Source organism: Sinocyclocheilus anshuiensis, unplaced genomic scaffold, assembly GCF_001515605.1.
Source record: "Sinocyclocheilus anshuiensis isolate Anshui unplaced genomic scaffold, SAMN03320099.WGS_v1.1 scaffold235, whole genome shotgun sequence".
In the NCBI taxonomy this organism is placed as follows: domain Eukaryota; kingdom Metazoa; phylum Chordata; class Actinopteri; order Cypriniformes; family Cyprinidae; genus Sinocyclocheilus; species Sinocyclocheilus anshuiensis.
In genome coordinates, this window is record NW_015552562.1 from 785,374 (window position 1) to 803,290 (window position 17,917).

At 39.2% G+C, this 17,917-nt stretch overlaps 1 protein-coding gene across 1 annotated transcript in view; it reads left to right on the forward strand.

Annotated features, from left to right (window-relative positions):
• The first annotated feature begins 1,688 nt into the window (after window positions 1–1,688).
• LOC107664719 (protocadherin Fat 2) overlaps window positions 1,689–17,917 on the forward strand; it is a 47,328-nt gene continuing 31,099 nt past the window's right edge. The window contains exons 1-9 of the mRNA XM_016455369.1: window positions 1,689–1,925; window positions 5,036–8,326; window positions 9,571–9,882; window positions 11,636–11,694; window positions 12,506–12,817; window positions 14,106–14,316; window positions 16,717–16,856; window positions 17,033–17,308; window positions 17,658–17,868. Of these exons, the coding sequence (XP_016310855.1) occupies window positions 5,065–8,326; window positions 9,571–9,882; window positions 11,636–11,694; window positions 12,506–12,817; window positions 14,106–14,316; window positions 16,717–16,856; window positions 17,033–17,308; window positions 17,658–17,868 (4,783 nt within the window). The 5' untranslated portion in view covers window positions 1,689–1,925; window positions 5,036–5,064. The remainder of the gene's footprint in view (window positions 1,926–5,035; window positions 8,327–9,570; window positions 9,883–11,635; window positions 11,695–12,505; window positions 12,818–14,105; window positions 14,317–16,716; window positions 16,857–17,032; window positions 17,309–17,657; window positions 17,869–17,917) is intronic.

Sequence of the window (17,917 nt, forward strand, 5' to 3'; positions counted from 1 at the left end):
CGGCTTGATCTGAAAAGAGCTGTTTTTGACGGGAAAAGTGGTTTTTACACTACCATTGAGAAATTTTAACCAAACTATGTTACAGACTTTTCACGAAGACCCTAAAGAATCATATCAACTTGTGGAAAATGGGCATCCTATGACCCCTTTAACATTATTGCATAAATATAGCCTACAAATAATCATAGAGAAATATCACAGAGAAATTCAAAGTCTGCCAATAGCCATTAGAAAGAAATAATTAAGTGTCTGTCAATATCCATTTATATGCTGTATGGGACTGTACAGCATCACTCCTAATCCTGAAACGGCTTTTTAAAAATGTACACACCATGTCTGGAAAGACTGATGGTGACAAATATTCACATGCTGAGTGAGTACAATGACTTAATTAAAGTTTAGCGTTTTTTTAAGGGAAGCTGAACACAACGACACACTCTGTTTGACTCCTTCACAGTCCTCTGACAGTTAATGTAAATTCAAGGCAAATGAGGACACAAAGAATCAGAGAAGCACACAATGAGAAGGTCAACACATTATCTGAGAGGAGGCAGATAAAACAGAGCTGTCACTCAAGTCTGCTTTTTCTGCTGACTGATAGTGAACGCTTCGTTCTGAGACTGTGTCAAGAAACGCTTTGTATCTTTTAGTTTGTGGATCCTAGGATTAAGGGGTTTGGTTTTCTTTCTTGTAAGTGATGATTGATCCATTATCAAGATATGGTGTGAAATCATGTCAGTCCACAAGCTCTCAAAAGACAGGATGTCACTAAATACTGATGTGAACATGCTTAATCCACTCATAAAACTGTCCAAATAAGCAGCATTGTGAAATATAGATGCATGTGGCTTTCTCTCGTGCCCTTAGGGTTGCACATTTTTCACTTCATCCTCAAAATGCACTTCGGCGAAGTCCACCTGCTTCTGGTGGCCCGGTGCCCACCGTCTGTTGAGTCTTATTTGTGGGCCGTGCCTGCTCCATGTGCTCATCCTCTCTCGCTCCACGGCAGATCTTGGCACAGAGAGTGGGGTCTGCTTGCATCATCGCTGGCGGGTAGCTGGATGAAAAAGTGCTGTCGTACCTCAACGTACATTTCTGAATCAATTTTGGGTCTGTGACTGTGGAGAACTTTTAATTGGGGAATCTGCTAAAGAAATGCTGATCACCTTGCGTCTCAACATGATATGCATTACACTATAGGTAGCCTGAGTGTGAACGGTGATCTCTGTTTACATAACAGTCAAACAAAGGCTATGTGCTTCAGGCTGTTAGCAGTAGCGCTAGCACTAATAATAGGTAATTGCCTTCTGGTATCCGTTGGAGCGGTTTCGTGTTTAGCTTTCTTGAGTTAATCAGCCACTAATTTTCTTAAGACTGTTTCCATATTTTGTCCACAGACTTCAAAAGCATTGAGGTGACTGCATCTAGCACAAAGCAGAGACTCTGTACTGTACTCAGCAATATGAAACCTATGAGCTGTGTGTTTACTTTGAACGGGACTTTGTGTAAAACTTTGAGATCTACCTCGCCCAAAGGCTAAAACAAACAAAAAGGCCGACAGAGAGAGAGAGAGAAAGGGTAAAAACGCCTCCAATCTGTGTGCCTGGCTGATGGTTGATGGGTGTTGGGCTGAGTTTAGGGGGAGGGGGAGGGTTTCAGAGGGAGGGACAGTGTCATCAGGATTGGGGAGGAGAAGATCAACCTGATTCCTCAGGGAATGAGGTGTCTCAACAGACTTGCAACTCTTTAGTCTCGTGAACATGCTAAATTAGCTGGAACCGTCAACACTGGCTTTTCTGGCAGAGTTTTAGTGTTCATTATGGATGAAAAGCGATTCGATTTATTTCCGCACGGGAATGCTGTCATACCAAAGGTGTGAGGACTTTGGGAAAAGTTTTATGCATAGCAGCAGTCGAGGACCTCAGGTGAGTTTCTGAGATGCGGTGAAACTCAGGCATGCGGTGTCAGTTTGCTGAACTTTCTGTTAATGGATTTGAATCTACATCCAAAAGTGTGTTGGTGATGCTTTGTGGGATTTTATAAATCTTATTATTTTGCTGTGGTAAGCATTTCTTTGGGCTGTCACAAGTGTTGCAATTGTGTGATCACACTGTATTTTAAGGTCCAATTCTCACTATTAACTACAACTTTTGCCTCAATAAATTCCTCTAATTTTCTGTTTATTAATAGTTAGTAAGGTAGTTCTTAAGTTTAGGATTAAGGTATCTAAAATATGGTCATGCAGAATAAGGCTTTAATATGTGCTTTATAAGTACTAATAATCAGCCAATATGATAGTAATATGCATGAATTGGTCCTTAAAATAAAGTGTTTTTCATTTTCTAAATACAGATAAAAGTATTTTAAATATCGGTGCAAACAAAACGGTGCTAGTAATTACTAATGAGAAGACTGCAAGTGCATTTCACAGGTCTGTGTGTTTATAAAAAATTAGTTATTAAAGCACATACTAATGTTCTTTTTATATTATTATTGTTAATTCAAATGTTCAACTTGTCATCTAAAACACAAACAGAAGCTCTCCTCTATTCTAACACATTTTGACTGGGGCCTAAGGTAATCTCGGTCAATATGAAATATTATTTCTTCCTAAATACACATAGCAATTTCACATCTCATCCATCAAGGCCTTTAACGTGGTGTGCTCATTAGAGATTATATATTGAACATTGAGTTGATTACATATTGAACATTTTGTGGTACAAGAGGGTTATAGATGAAGGTGGACACCTTGACGATAACAAGAATGTGGCCACCTTAAATGTCCAGGTCCAAGTAAACTGGGTTTAAGCCATTTGTCTAAACTATCCATTCTCTGAAGCCCTCCTAGCAATTTAGATAATTGCCTCCCTGTGGCACTAGGTGTGGATGTGAGGAAATTTATGTGAGGTCCTCACGTAAGTATCCATCGACAGATGGGGAACCAGCTCACACACGAAAATGTTGTAAAGATTTTTGAGCAATACTTTTTTTTTGAGAAAAGGATTTAAACTAGATAGAATACGACAGAAAAAAAATGCATTCATTGCTTTGCTTTAAACAGAGATAACTGCATTTATCATAATCTAATTAGCAGGCAGTTCAAAAACGTTTTGGGAGGAAGTTCAATTCCACGTCATCCGTAATGCCTCAGCACCGCCGAACTAGCTGTTCTGTTAAAAATGACGCATCTGTGGGCATGTTGATGCTTGGCTCTGGCCACAACTTTTGCAAACAATAAACCAACAGCAAGAGCTAGTGTAATCCTATAGTAATCCATGCATCACAAAGCACTGATCATGCAGGGAAAGTAATAAGAACTCCTGTAGAGTATGAAAAATTGCAGTACGTGCAATAGTTGAAGACTGCACTTTGTTGGCTTACTTGTGGTGCATGTTTTAAACACATGCTACAGTTTGTTTTGATGTGACTTTCTTGAGTGTTATTAGTGCTTGCTGCATGTAAAGTTTGATTTAGTACCATTACAAGCATGCGGAACTGTTCACAGTATCCTTAAATGTCATTAAATCTAACAAAACTGCCAAAGTGAGAACTGATAGTGAAACCTGATCCGAGTGCGTGCCACCTGGGCTGTGAGAGTGTAGGCTGGAGAGCAGCACACTGCACATCCTACTGCTAACAGACTCACCCTGAGGGATTTCACAACTCTTACCTGTTGGATTTCAGGAGATTTCAAAAGAGTTAAGAAGTATTATTGCTGAAACCCACACAGAAATGCAGGCTTTATTTAAGTCTAACCAGTATGGGACAGATTAATTCTCTGTTACTACCTCTATCCCATTGATGCGTTCTGGGAAATATGGCTACAATTCCCCCTACCCCCATCTAGAGAGATATATGGCGGTTAGAACTGTTATCATACATCTATATAAGTATACAGGCTAGTTTAAATAAGCGTAAATTAGTTCAGCTTGCTTTTAATTCTTTACAGTCTCCTTTTTTTTTTTTACCTGGTGTCACACAGTGTATTGTAGTTAAATCAGGGGCATAACAATCCGTTTTTGGGGGTTAATGCAATACAATATTTGGCACCTCACAAAGTACACTTTCAGTCAGTGTGCTAACTTTTAAGTAAAAACATCTGAAATATCTTAATATTTGAAATTCAAGCTAATTTAACTGAAAAAAAGAAAAAAGAAATTAAACTAAAGACATGCATTTTCATGGCTCCAAAGCAAAAATATATGGTCACACTTTATTTTAAGGTCCAATTCTCGCCATTAACAAACCATTAAATATGACTTTTGCCTCAAACTCCTAATCTGCTGCCTATTAATAGTTAGTAAAGTAGTTGTTAAGTTTAGGTATTGGGTAGGATTATGGATGTAGAATATGTTCATGTAAAATATGTGCGTTATAAGTACTAATAAACAGCCAATATGTTAATAATAGCTAATAAGCAACTTGTTAATAGTGACAATTGGTCCCTATACTAAAGTGTTACCATATTTGTTTTAGTGTTTAATAAAGAATAAATTGTATGTTTATTTGAAACTGGGTGGGATATGAAACATTGGGCTAAATCTTGTCGCTAAAAATTGCTGTCGAACAAGAGGGTGAGGAAGGGAAGCTCAATGTCAGGCGCCCCCAAAATAAATAATTTTGGTACCCGATTTGAATAGCAACCCAGTGCAGTCTAGTTTATAAGTTACAAAACCCATTTTCATATGCTAATTGTAGTTGACTTGTAGTTAAAGAAACCTGGCTCAACTATGTGTAAATGTATCACCTGGTTTAAAGAGTTCTGGTGCTCTTCTCACGGTTAAACAATGTAATGTAGCTTGTCAAGGCATGTCAAAACGGGACAAAAAGTACCCGACTATGGTCTTTAACTAGGTGAAACAGACAATGAGATGAATATGCGTGTGTGTGTTTTGTGCTTTTTAGTTTCGGTATGTGGTTAGATAATGGTCATTGTAATATTACTTTGGCATATCAGCTCATGGTAAAACCATGTTGTGGTCTACTTGCCAGAAAAAAATGAGTTTTAAATATTTTGTTTCCTTCTCTTCAGGTCTGCGGGTCCAGGTTGAGACAGTGAGAATGGCTTTCACAGACACAGCCATAATTCTCATTGTCATAGCAGTCCTAGGAACGCTAACCAGATGTCAGGGGAGCCTGGTTAAAGACAACTCTCTGCTGAGGTTCACCCATCATTTATATAATGCCAGCATTTATGAGAACTCTGCCCCCAGGACCTATACGGAGAGCCCGGTCCGAATGGGCATCATACTATCTGATCCCTTCTGGGACGTTAAGTACAAGATTGTCTCTGGAGATGACGATGGCCTTTTCAAAGCCGAAGAGGTAACCGTAGGAGATTTCTGCTTTCTGAGAATCAAAACCCGAAGCAGTTACTCAGCTGTGCTGAACAGAGAGGTACGAGACATTTACACTCTCACCGTCGAGGCTACCGAAAGCACCTATGACAACCGAGCTAGAACAAAGGTATCGATCCAAGTGCTTGACACAAATGATCTGAAACCACTCTTCTACCCTGCCTCTTATCATGCGCTAATCAAAGAAGACACACCAATCAAGTCAAGTCTGGTGAGAGTGAGCGCAACGGATGCTGATATTGGCAGCAACGCAGAATTTTATTACTCATTCACCACTAGATCACACCCCTTTGCCGTTGATCCGTTCACAGGGACCGTTACACTTATCAAGACGCTTGACGCCAGTCAGAGAGACAGGTATGAGCTGACTGTGCTGGCAGAGGACAGGACAAAGAAAATCTCTGGTGTGCAGAAGTTTGGAAACGTAGCAAAGTTTGTTGTGGCCATACAAACTGTGACAGAAAACTTTACCCTCGTCACACCCACCAGTGCAGCGACTCCACAGACGGATGACGACAAAATAAGTGTGAACATCAAAACGGAACCCAAGGAAAAGGAGAAAGTGGCATCTTTAAGTATAGTTGAAGGGGATCCGCTGAAGTGCTTTCAGATTATTCAATCGACGTTGCATGATGGTGGCTTTCAATTGGTCTCAACAAAATGGATTGATTGGTCGCAAAACCCATTTGGACTAAACATTTCCCTGCAAGCCAAAGACAGAAGAAACCCTCCTTTGCTAACGCCTATAAAAAACGTGCATATACCACCTCCTCCTCCTCAAGTTAAACCTTTGATGTTCGAACAAGAACTCTATTACGTCACTCTCAGTGAATTTTCTCCACCGAAAAGTCACGTAGTTCGAGTATCTGTAGGTTTGAGTTTCAAAAATATAACCTACAGCATCAAAGAAAACCCGGATAGCTATAAATTCAAAATCAGTGCCAAAACTGGTGTGATAATGACTTCTCAGACTCTTGACTTTGAAAAGCACTCTCACTATGAGTTTGATGTCACAGCAAATGATGGAGAAGCGTTTACCCGTGTCGTTGTGGATATAATTGATGAAAACGATAATGCCCCCAGGTTCACGTTGCCCTCATACCAGGCTTCTCTGCCTGAAAACGTCCCGATCGGAACAAGCATCTTGGCTGTCTCTGCTATTGATGTGGACAAAGATAACAATGGTTTTGTAACATACTCTGTAGCAAACACAAGTCCAGTTCCTTTCAATATAGACCCACTGACCGGTGTGATTTCGACCTCTCAGGAGTTTGATTATGAGCTTATGAAGAGATGGTACCACCTGAGAATCTGGGCGTCTGATAGCGGAAGCCCTTTCAACAGAGTAAGCGAATGCTCCGGAACCATCACCATGACCAACGTCAACGACAATGTTCCAGTGTTTGAGCGGGTGGCATGCAATGCCTCCATACCCCGAGACTTTGCTGTGGGGGAGAGTATTGCAGAGATGTCAGCACTCGATCTGGATGAGCTGCAGCAGATCATATACAGGATAGAGTCTGGGAATGATGACGGACTGTTTACAATTAACCCCGTTTCTGGCTCCATTAAACTTGCTAGGGCAATTCCCTCAAAGTTCGAAGGCACAGAAAATCCTTTTTATATACTTAAAATAACAGCAACAGATGGCAAATATAGTGCTGACCCCAACACCGTGACTGTGCGTATCACAAGCAAGGGCGAAGTCGCCACCACACATTGCGAGGAGACCGGAATTACAAGGCAGTTGACAGAGAAGCTTATTGAGTCATTTAAGCCGTCTCTCAACGCCAAAGAAGAAGAGTATATCTCAGACATTCATATAATTAACCAGCACTCTCCAAAGTTTATCGCAGGCACACCAAGCTCAATCGACATCAGGGAAGACTTTGCTCTCGATAGATCTGTGTTGCAGTTTAATGCCACTGACAATGACTCTGGCTTTAATGGAAAGCTTGTCTATGCAATTTCCAGTGGAAATGAGGATGGATGTTTTACTATTGACATGAACACGGGTGAACTGCAGGTAATCAGTGCTTTGGATAGAGAGCAAAAAGAGTTTTACATTCTCAACATAACCGTGTTTGATCTGGGATCTCCACAAGCCTCTACATGGAAGCTTCTTGCTGTTAACGTTCTTGATGCAAACGATAATCCTCCGTTATTTTCTCAGCCAAGATATGTTGTGAACATCCCAGAAAACACAGAGGTTGACAAAAGCATATTCAAAGTCAATGCAGTCGATTTTGACTCTGAAGACAATGGAGCATTTACATTTTCATTGCTAACCTTCACCGATTTGTTCAAGATTGATGAAGTCACAGGGGTGGTGAAGGTAACTGGGCCTTTAGACAGAGAGACCTTTAGCAGATACGACATAACAATTGAGGCCAGAGATCAAGCCAAACTGGACCCACAGCTTTTCTCATTTACAGATCTGGTGGTTGTACTGGAGGACATCAATGACAATCCTCCAAAGTTTGTACCTACAATCTACAGGATCAAAGTTCCTGAGGATGTTCCTCCAGGCACAGTGCTATTGTGGGTCGAAAGCTTTGATTTAGATCTGGAGAGCGGAGGTCTCATAAGCTACAACCTAAAGAATAGCGAAGCAGGGACGTTTTTCCTGGATACATCCACAGGGTGCTTGACTCTGGAGCGTGAACTGGACTTTGAGAAGCAGCAGTCGTATAATCTAACAGTTCGAGCTGTTGACCACGGAAAGCCCCGGTCTTTATCATCTTCATGCTTCATTGAGGTTGAAGTGTTAGATGTAAACGAAAACCTGAACCGACCCCTCTTTACCCAGTTTGTGCATAACGCAGCCGTTATGGAGGATGCTACAGTAGGAACCTCAGTATTGACACTAACCGCTGTAGATAACGACCTGGGACAGGATGGAGTAGTCAGATATTACATCAATGATGGCTCAGGGCTTGGCGTCTTCACAATTGATGAAGAAACAGGTATGATTTTGATTACAGCACGTCTCACATGCTTTACCTAGATAGAAAAATACCTCATGGATATTGCTGGCCTTTTCTATTACAGCACCTGCCTTAAGCATGTTGGGTCAACACTGCATGTTCAAACATGTACAGATCAGTCATTAGGCATACCAAACATATGTAAAGACAAAATGATACATAACTTTCTCCTGCACGTTGAAAGATATTAGGCATTTGCCAATAACATTTGTTACATTACATAAACTATTATTCTTTGACTACATAATTATTGGGTTGAGTTTTGCAGTTCGTGTGCACATTGTATGATGAAGTGATTTTAGAATTAAAGGACAAAAAAAACAAATGTTGATACTTGTTATGAATGTTTGATAATACTTTAGATTAGGGAACACAATACACATAGTTTTCCCTCAATGAACTACTAATTTGCTGCTTATTAATAGTTAGTAAGTCAGTTGATAAAGGGATAGTTCACCCAGAAAAAGAAATTCTGTTATTAATTACTCACCCTCATGTTGTTCCAAACACGCAAGACCTTCGTTCATCTTCGAAACACAAATTAAGATATTTTTTAACGAAATCTGAGAGCTTTCTGACCCTCCATAAACAGCAACACAACTACCATGTTCAGGGCCCAGAAAGGTAGTAAGGACATAGTTAAAATAGTCTATGTGACATCAGTGGTTCAACCTTAATTTTATGATTTTTAAGAGATCACTGATGTCACATGGACATAAAATTAAGGCTGAACCACAGATGTCGCATGGACTATTTCAGTGATGTCCTTACTACCTTTCTGGGCCTTGAACATTTCAGTTGCATTACTGTCTATGGAGGGTCAGAAAGCTCTTGGATTTCATCAAAAATATTTTAATTTGTGTTCCGAAGATGAACGAAGGTCTTATGGGTTTAGAACGACATGAGGGTGAGTAATTAATGACAGAATTTTCATTTTTGGGTGAACTATCCCTTTAAGTTTAGGTATGGGGTAAGGTGAAGGGATCTAAAATATGGTCATGCAGGATAAGGCATTAATATGTGCTTTATAAGTACTAATAAAGAGCTAATATGCTAGTAATATGCATGCTAATAAGCAACTAGTTAATAGTGAGTATTGGTCCTTAAAATAATGTATAACCGAATGTTTAACATTATATGAAGACAAGCACACATTTATTGTTAAATGTGCAGTATATTGCTGTTGCTATCGGTTAGTGATTCTGGACAATTACATTTTGCAGGTGTTATTCGGACCGCAGGCCTTCTGGATCGTGAAGCCGTGCCACACTATTGGCTGACAGTTTGTGCAAAAGATCTGGGCACTGTACCACTGGTATCCTGGACCGAGGTCTACATTGAAGTTTGGGATATTAATGACAATCCCCCTGAGCTGTCCCAGCCTGTCTACTTTGGCTCAGTGCAAGAGAATTTGCCAAAGGACAAATCTGTGCTAAAAGTATCTGCCACAGACATAGACAAGTCCTCTGAGGGGAAGCTCGCTTTCCAGATCCTAGATTCTCAACGCATATATTTCACCATTGACGCAAAAACAGGTAAACTCTATACTTCAAATGGTCCATCAGAAAGTACTTGTTCATCAGTTTTGGCTTTTTATGAGAATGATGAAACGGCACAAGTTGGTGATTCATGTCGTGCAATCTTTGATGGATTGATAAAACATGTCTAAGCACATGTTTTTTATAAGAGTGGTATGCCTCGTGAAGGGCACAATGAATAGGACCTCTAATTACTGTGAATACTATGATCAGTGTGTGTCATTTTATGTCAAGGGTGAGGACAGTTGTTAAGCAGGCCCACAGAGTCACACAAACCGCAACACCTCTGACCCTTTTTGCAGCTCAACCTAGCCTTTGAACACTAGCTATGAAAATTCGAACTGCATTAACCAGCGTTGCAAGCTCGCACTTGTCTTTACTAAGTCCTGTCTCTTTGTTGTTTCATATGCCCCAACCTGAGCTAATAGTCAAGGATTACAAACAAGACAGGGGGTTGGGTTGTATTATATGAAGGATCTACCAAACTGAAATGTTCATTTGTAGATGTTTAAAAAATTTAGATGTTTGCATTTCCATTGTTATAGTGCTGGCGGGTTTGGCTGGAAGCTTGAGGTGAAAAGTTCTGTCAAAAACCCAACCGGTGTGAAGTATTACTTTTAAAAGAGATCTCTATGAATATTGTATGCATGCACTGTATAGTCCAGGAGGATCAAGGAGAATGCTAAATGAATATAAAAGTGTAATATAATCAATGCTACATCTCAAGAGCCAGCAGAGACAGCAACAAATCACACTCCAGTGTGGTTTAGCCTGCTTCCCCCAGGGCTAAAGGGACTAGAGTTTTTTTGGCGCTTCATGTCAGGACAGGACGGACTGAGATGACTAATCACTAGAAAGAACACTGTGACTAAGCTAACCGCCTTAACAGCTTAGCACCACTAAACCATAGCATTTATCGAATATGAACTCTTTCTAGTGAGTACGTAGGCAAGCCAAATACTTCTTGTGTGGGTTGGGAACTGAGTTTACATTATCAAAAGCCAAATGCTCTAGGGGAGATTAAAACACAAGAATCGAGACAAAAAGGGATGCTTTGTAATTTTTTTGCATGCTGAAAGTGCTAAAGATGTGCTTTTAATCCATGCATTTGCCTTTTGTCCCATGCACGATAGAGCGACCTTTCCACAGGTGAGCATTAATGCCAAAACCACACTTTCAGAATTGCCTGCCTAAATACAGGCCATCATAAAAGCCCAGCAGGGTTTGTTTTGAGTGCTGCACAAGACACTGTGGGTCCCTGCCAGCCCTCGTCTACTGAAACGACACTCATAAGTGTTTATTGCAGTGGTGGTAAACCACTGTCACTGGTGCATTTTGTCCGCCCTTAAATCAGCTGTTGATCCATGGAGCACACTTAACCAAGCCCCTAACACCCAGTTTAAAAAGGTGTCTGAAAACCTCTTGTACTAATTCACAACACTTCAGTGGCTCTTAAGCCGTGGCTCATTTTCTGTCAGTTTCTTGGCAACTGGGAAGTCTGGTCTTTTGGTCTACGTCAGCGATGGCTAAATCTTCACTGACACAGACGTGAATATTAACCGTTGTTCCCACGGCTTGTATACCACAGGTTGACCTAGTATAAACAGTGGAACAAAACAAAAAAGGTTTAAAAACAAAGCTGTGGGAAGGGAAAGTAAAACGGGCGCCTGCGGTGAATGAACAGGTGTGCCATCCATCTGAAGCTGTTGGCATTGATCAGCCTGTCTGTTCTTCCTCTGTGTTTGTTTAGGTGTGATCAGCACCCTTGCTCCCCTGGACCGGGAACAAAAAGCAGAGCATATCATTGAGGTTGGTTCACTTGCTTCCTTCGGTTTACTAGGTCATGAACCTCAGGCCTGAGCATTTCTCTGGCTGATTGCTGAGAACATGTTGCGGTTTGTGTTTCCAGTGTCTTGTTATGTATTATAGTCTTAAAGGGATGGTTGTAAGTTACATATAAAGGAGAAATTTTGAATAATATTCAGGTGCGTCTTTGCTATACAACAATTCACAGTGTCCATAAGCTCCAAAATGACAAAAAAAAGCATGATAAATGTATATATGACTTATTTTAAGTCGTCTGAAGCCAAGCCAAGTTTTGAGTGCTGAACAGACGGAAATGTAAAATGATTCACTCATAATCATTTCCTCAAGTGTGCTGTTAACTTCAGATCCATTGTGACCAAATCACTGAGTCAGTGTTGAATCAGAGAACCAGATCTGTCCAATTTGTGAGCGAATCACTCTTTTGAGTCAGTTTTTTTTTCTTTTCAACAAACTGGTTGATCTGGTTCACTAATCAAACATGATCAGTTTGATATGGCACCGTTGTTGTGTGGTAAAGAAATGCATGAAGATTCACTTGAAATGTGTCTTATAAAAAGTAACCGCATTTCATTTTGGGTGAAGTACATGAAGCATATTTGTAGTGTGGTTAATACTTGGTAATAATAAAAGGGGGTGATTTTGAAAACCTTTTTTCACCCATAAAAAATTACATTTGATTTGAAATTGAAATGATGTTCTACCACTGAGCCACAGGAACACCAAAAAATGTATTTAAAGATAAATGCATTTTTGATTTGTGCACATGATGTTTCCCTCACCTGCCGTTGTTTAGGTCATGGTATCAGATAAAGGGGCCCCTCCATTAAGCTCGACTGCAACCGTAGTCATTGAAGTCCTGGATGAGAATGATAACAGCCCTCAGTTCAGCCATAAGCTTTTCCAGGTAAAACTCCCTGAGCGGCAGAGCACGGCTGAGCCTCAGGAGATCTACAGGATGGTGGCTCGTGATGACGATGTGGGGCCCAACGGCATGATCAAGTACAGTCTGGAAGACAGTAGTGAGGATCAGTTTGATATTCATCCTGAGACCGGGGTGGTGACAGCTAGAGGAGAGTATGTCCGGGGCAACTACAGTATTCTGACGGTACGGATACAAACTAGGGCTGTGGACTTTTAGATTGACAAGGAATCAGTGTGATTCACAATGTTACAGTTTGGTTTAGAATCAGTATTTTAAAAATTAATTTATACAGTTCTTTCCACTAAGTTATTAGGAAAGAAATATTTCAGTTGTGTCATAGCATTATTTACTCATGCGAGTCACAGTACTATCAGTTTTGGGGCGAAACCAAACATGAGGTGTAATTTTTTAAAGAAGTATGCTACAGGTCAAAAGTTTGGAATATTTAAGATTTTTTAAGTCTCTGCTGCTCACTAAGGCTGCATTTATTTGATAAAAAATATAGTGAACTTGTGAACTATTATTGCAATTTAAAGGAACTGTTTTCTATTTGAATGTATTTTAAAGATTATTTATTACTGTAATGCAGCACCAAATTTTTATGGAAGATATTGTGATATTTGTTCGTATAATTTTTTGTAATTACTTTTTTAAAATTTTTAGTAGTGTTATAACAAATTGTTTTCAGGCTTTATTGCATAAAATTAATATGCATCATTCTTGAAATATGACTTTTCAATTGAGAAAGCTGAATTTTCAGTATCATTACTCCAGTCTCAGTGTCACATAATCCTTCAGAAATCATTCTAATAGACTGATTTGCTGTTCAAGAATTTATTTCTTATTATTAGTAAAGTTGAAAATAGTTGTTCTGCTTAATATTTTTTTGTAGAATAATTTCTGAAAGATTATGTGACACTGAAGACTGGAGTAATGATGCTGAAAATTCAGCTTTACATCACATGAATAAATTACATTTTAAAATATATTCACGTAGAAAACAGTTATTGTAAATTGTAATAATATTTCACAATTCTATTGTATTTACTGTATTTTTAATCAAATAAACAGCATTGGTAAGCACTTCTTTAAAAAATATTTAAAAATCCTAATTATTTTAAGAAATAATCTAAGAAATATCAAATTTGCCTCATTCGCTGATGATATCGGATGAAACCGAACCAGTGGATGTTCTCTTTCAAGTGCTAGCAACCGACAATGACTCCGGTGAAATCTAATTTGACCAGTAGTGTAAATAATTCACAATTCAAAAGTCATGTTTCAAGAATAATGCATATGAATCTACAGCAATTTTAAGCAACATATTCTGAAAACGAGTTGTTATAATCCTAAAACATTCTACAAGAATTAACAAAATTTATGCCAACAAATATAATGTGATATATTCCAATTACACAAACAGAAAAAAGATACACATTTTCACCTTTTGTTTTCTCCTTCACTATCATAGATTCAAGCAACAGACCAAGGCAACCCTCCAAGAATGTCTAAGGCCCGTTTGCATGTTGAATGGCTGCCCCAACCTGAGCCCAGCTCCGATGTGCTGGCTTTTGATGAGCCCCCCTTTAACTATGTGGTGATGGAGACCGATCCTGTCACTGACATGGTGGGAATCATCCGAACGGAGATCCCGCAGAACCTTCTCTTGTTTGACATTATAGGTAAGCACCTCTCTATCACTTATCAAACTTAATTGTATTAGAGTCAAACAGTAAGGATGTTGACTATCATGGTACAGTACAGCATGTAGGGGGTCTGGTGTCACTGTGATGCTTTAGCGTCCCTCTCTGTGATGAGATCTGTGCCAGGAGGCTGATCTTAGCAGTGACACATTTCTTCAGATGACAAGCCAGAGCACCAGAGGAACTGCCTTCCTCACAGCTCTGCCATCGGTCTCTCTGTAGCCGTGCAAGCAGCACATTTCGCCTGCAGTTAAGGGCTGAACCTGACCTTCACTCTGCTCCCGCATTCTTACCTTCAGCCCTGCAGACTCACTCCGAGAGGAATGAGCTTCAGTGGAAATAAATCACAAGCATTTGTAGTAGGGAGGGAAAATGAATGGCATGGAAGAGAATTCACATGTTGGCTACAGATCTTGTTTTATCTCAGCGTGATTCTGATATGATGACAGCGAGGCCTGCATTAATTTACATTCGTTATCTTACTCTTAGATACGAACACATTATATTTTAACCAGAAGACTGGTCAATCTGATGAAAAAGACTCTTTGATCTTTTGACCCAGAGTCATACATTTCAGATAACTTACACATAGCTCTGAATTTGTCATGCATAATTTTGTGATTTATTAATGTTAGGTCATATATGTGGTTTCACTTTGTGCTTTAAATTATGATTTTTAATTTGATTCTGTAAGCTAGACAGTTAGAAGTGATGTGATTGCATAAATGTATAATTAAAAGTGCTAGTCTGTAAACCCTGCACTTATTTAATTAGGAAGAAAACCAATGACAAAAATAAGCAGATATTGTAGTAAGTTATGGATTATTACTTTGCATGGCAGAATTAACTGTGCATAGTTGATTTGTTCATAAAAGCATTAAATAATCTATAATGGTTTTATGATGGACTTAAAAAGATCATTTATATTAAAAGCAATAATTTACATAAACAGCAGAAAAAATATTCACATTTGATGAGAATATAAGAGGTCTGAATCTTAGTGCAATGTTGGTTAGAAGTTGAATGATTGCATCTCTAGTACTTTAACCCTAACCCTGACTTTTCATCATTTAATTTGAAGGCTTTGTTTCACTGTAGCAGCCCATGAGAAGCCAATTATGTATTCATTAAAAAAGATCATCAGACAGCTTTTGTTCAGAATATATCTCAAAACCTCCATCAAGGCCAGTATTAGATATGGTTGATCTTCAGCAAAGAGATAGGTCCATTTGAAGACTGCTTTGTAAAGTTTAGAAATAAACACAGTGAATAGACACCTGAAAATATAGTTATATTAAATCAGGAGCGGAAAATGGGCCTGCAATAGGTGGAATTTTTAATAAACACCATCTGTTAAAGCAAGCATGAATTTACCCCTACTGAGTAAGACGTCTGGTCTTTTTATGCATGTGCCAAATATTTCCCCTCAAACAATAGTGCTGATCTGATGAATAGTGTCACAGGAGTGCCCTTGTTTTCTGTCATTATTGTACCAAGATGGGCATAACAACAAAGTCCCATGTGGGTGTTAGAGAGAAATTGCGTGATTGGTACCCATACTCTGAAATCTACAGTATGCTGGTGCTTTTCATCAAGGCATTTTTTTGTTGCTACTCGTGTACTTCTTTTGCTCATGCAAGATTTAGAGGATTGTACATTTATTACAGTTCACCTGAATCTAACTGTCACAACACTTCATGTTACTCAGCCCTGAAGTAATGCATACGGGTTCACCCACAAAGGTTCACTCAGAGGTGCTGATGGCAAACCATCAGATGTGTGAAACATGTTATTTTCTAACGCAGCAGATTTTACATTGGACACTGAGTGTTGACCTAAAACAACAAAAGAACAGTACAAAAGTAAACAACAATTCTCTTAAAATCAAACATTATAATGCATTAATCTTCATCATATTAATATAATATAGAATTATAATATTAATTAATATCAATCTTAGCAGTCAGTACTGCAAAAAGCATGCATATAAACCGAAATGAAGCTACGTGGTTACATACATTTATAATTAAAAGCACTAGTCTGTATACAAACATTGTAATAAGTTATTATTTTTATGGACTGTTGTAATTATGTAATATTGAAATGCATACATTTAAATAATATTACTGGAATATTAATTAAAACACATGAACAATGATTAATAGACCAGCTAGAGAAGCAACAAATGAATATGCACTATAAAGTTTGATTGGATACATGCCCTTTGATGAGTATAATACATGGGAAGTGTTTTTTTTCTCCCTTTTAAAGTTGACAAGCCTTTTTTTGTGGTTGCATTTATGTGGTTAGTTCAGAACAAACCTCAGACCGATGGGTTGAGAACCACTGATCTAACCAATAGGTAATGTTATATCTCAGGTGGTGATGAAAAGCAGGACTTCTACATTGAGAAGAACACAGGGAGTATTGTGAAAGCTAGACGTCTGGATGCAGGCAGAAAATCTCATTACAACTTAACAGTCAGAGTCTCAGATGGATTTCAGGCCATAACCACGCAGGTATGAACACACATGCCAAATCCATCACACAATGAATGCAGAGTCAATAAATTAATAGCGTGCAAATAGAATGCGAGATGAAAGATTTGCCATTGTTATCAGGTCAGCGTATTAATATGTCTCACTTTATGCCAATGGACAGCTGAGAGAGTAGTGGTTTGTCTTTCTTCTCTTAGGCTTACATTCAAGTAGTGGATATAAATGAGCATCGGCCCATGTTCTTGAAGAGCCTCTATGAGGTGAGAGTGCCAGAGGACACATCTCCATGGAAGGAGATCCTTCACATCAGTGCCCACGATGCAGATGCCAACAGTGGACTCTTTTACTCCATCCACAGCAGCCTTAACCCAGACAGCCTCAAGTACTTTCACCTGGACCAAAGGAGCGGTGTGCTTGTCATGAAAGAGGAGCTAGACTACGAGACCATCTCCACTCATACTCTGATTGTGATGGTAAAGAGACACTTGACTTGACTCATCTAGACTCTCATCTCAAGGTCTTATGTAAATAGTAGCCAGTGCAATCTGTTGCAATTATGGACAAGCTTTGATTAAATGGGCATGAAAACATTTGGTCATTTTTCCAGTTGAATGATATTAGAATTAATTTAATCATCTCGAGTCCCTCACATAATGATATAGATGGGGTCAGAGCACCGGGAAGACCATAAATCCACATTCCCGAAACATTCTTGACCTCAATTAAGCACCTAAAAGAGAAAAAAAACCTTCAAAAGTGGTCAAAAGTTATCTTCCTGACCCTTGCGCCACACACATTAACCCGTGTACTTTATCATTCCAGGTACGAGATGAGAAGATCCCAATAAAAAAGAACTTTGCGAAGGTTGTTGTGCATGTAGAAGACTGTAATGACCACAACCCATCTTTTCTGAGTACTCATTATGAGGGCACCATAAGTAATATGGCACTCACTGGCACAGAAGTGCTACGAGTCAAAGCCCTGGATAAGGACACAGGGAGCAATGCGGAGATTGTTTATTCCTTTCACTCCGGTAAGACATTTGCCTGGAGCACTATGTTACCTTTGCTTTTTAACAACTT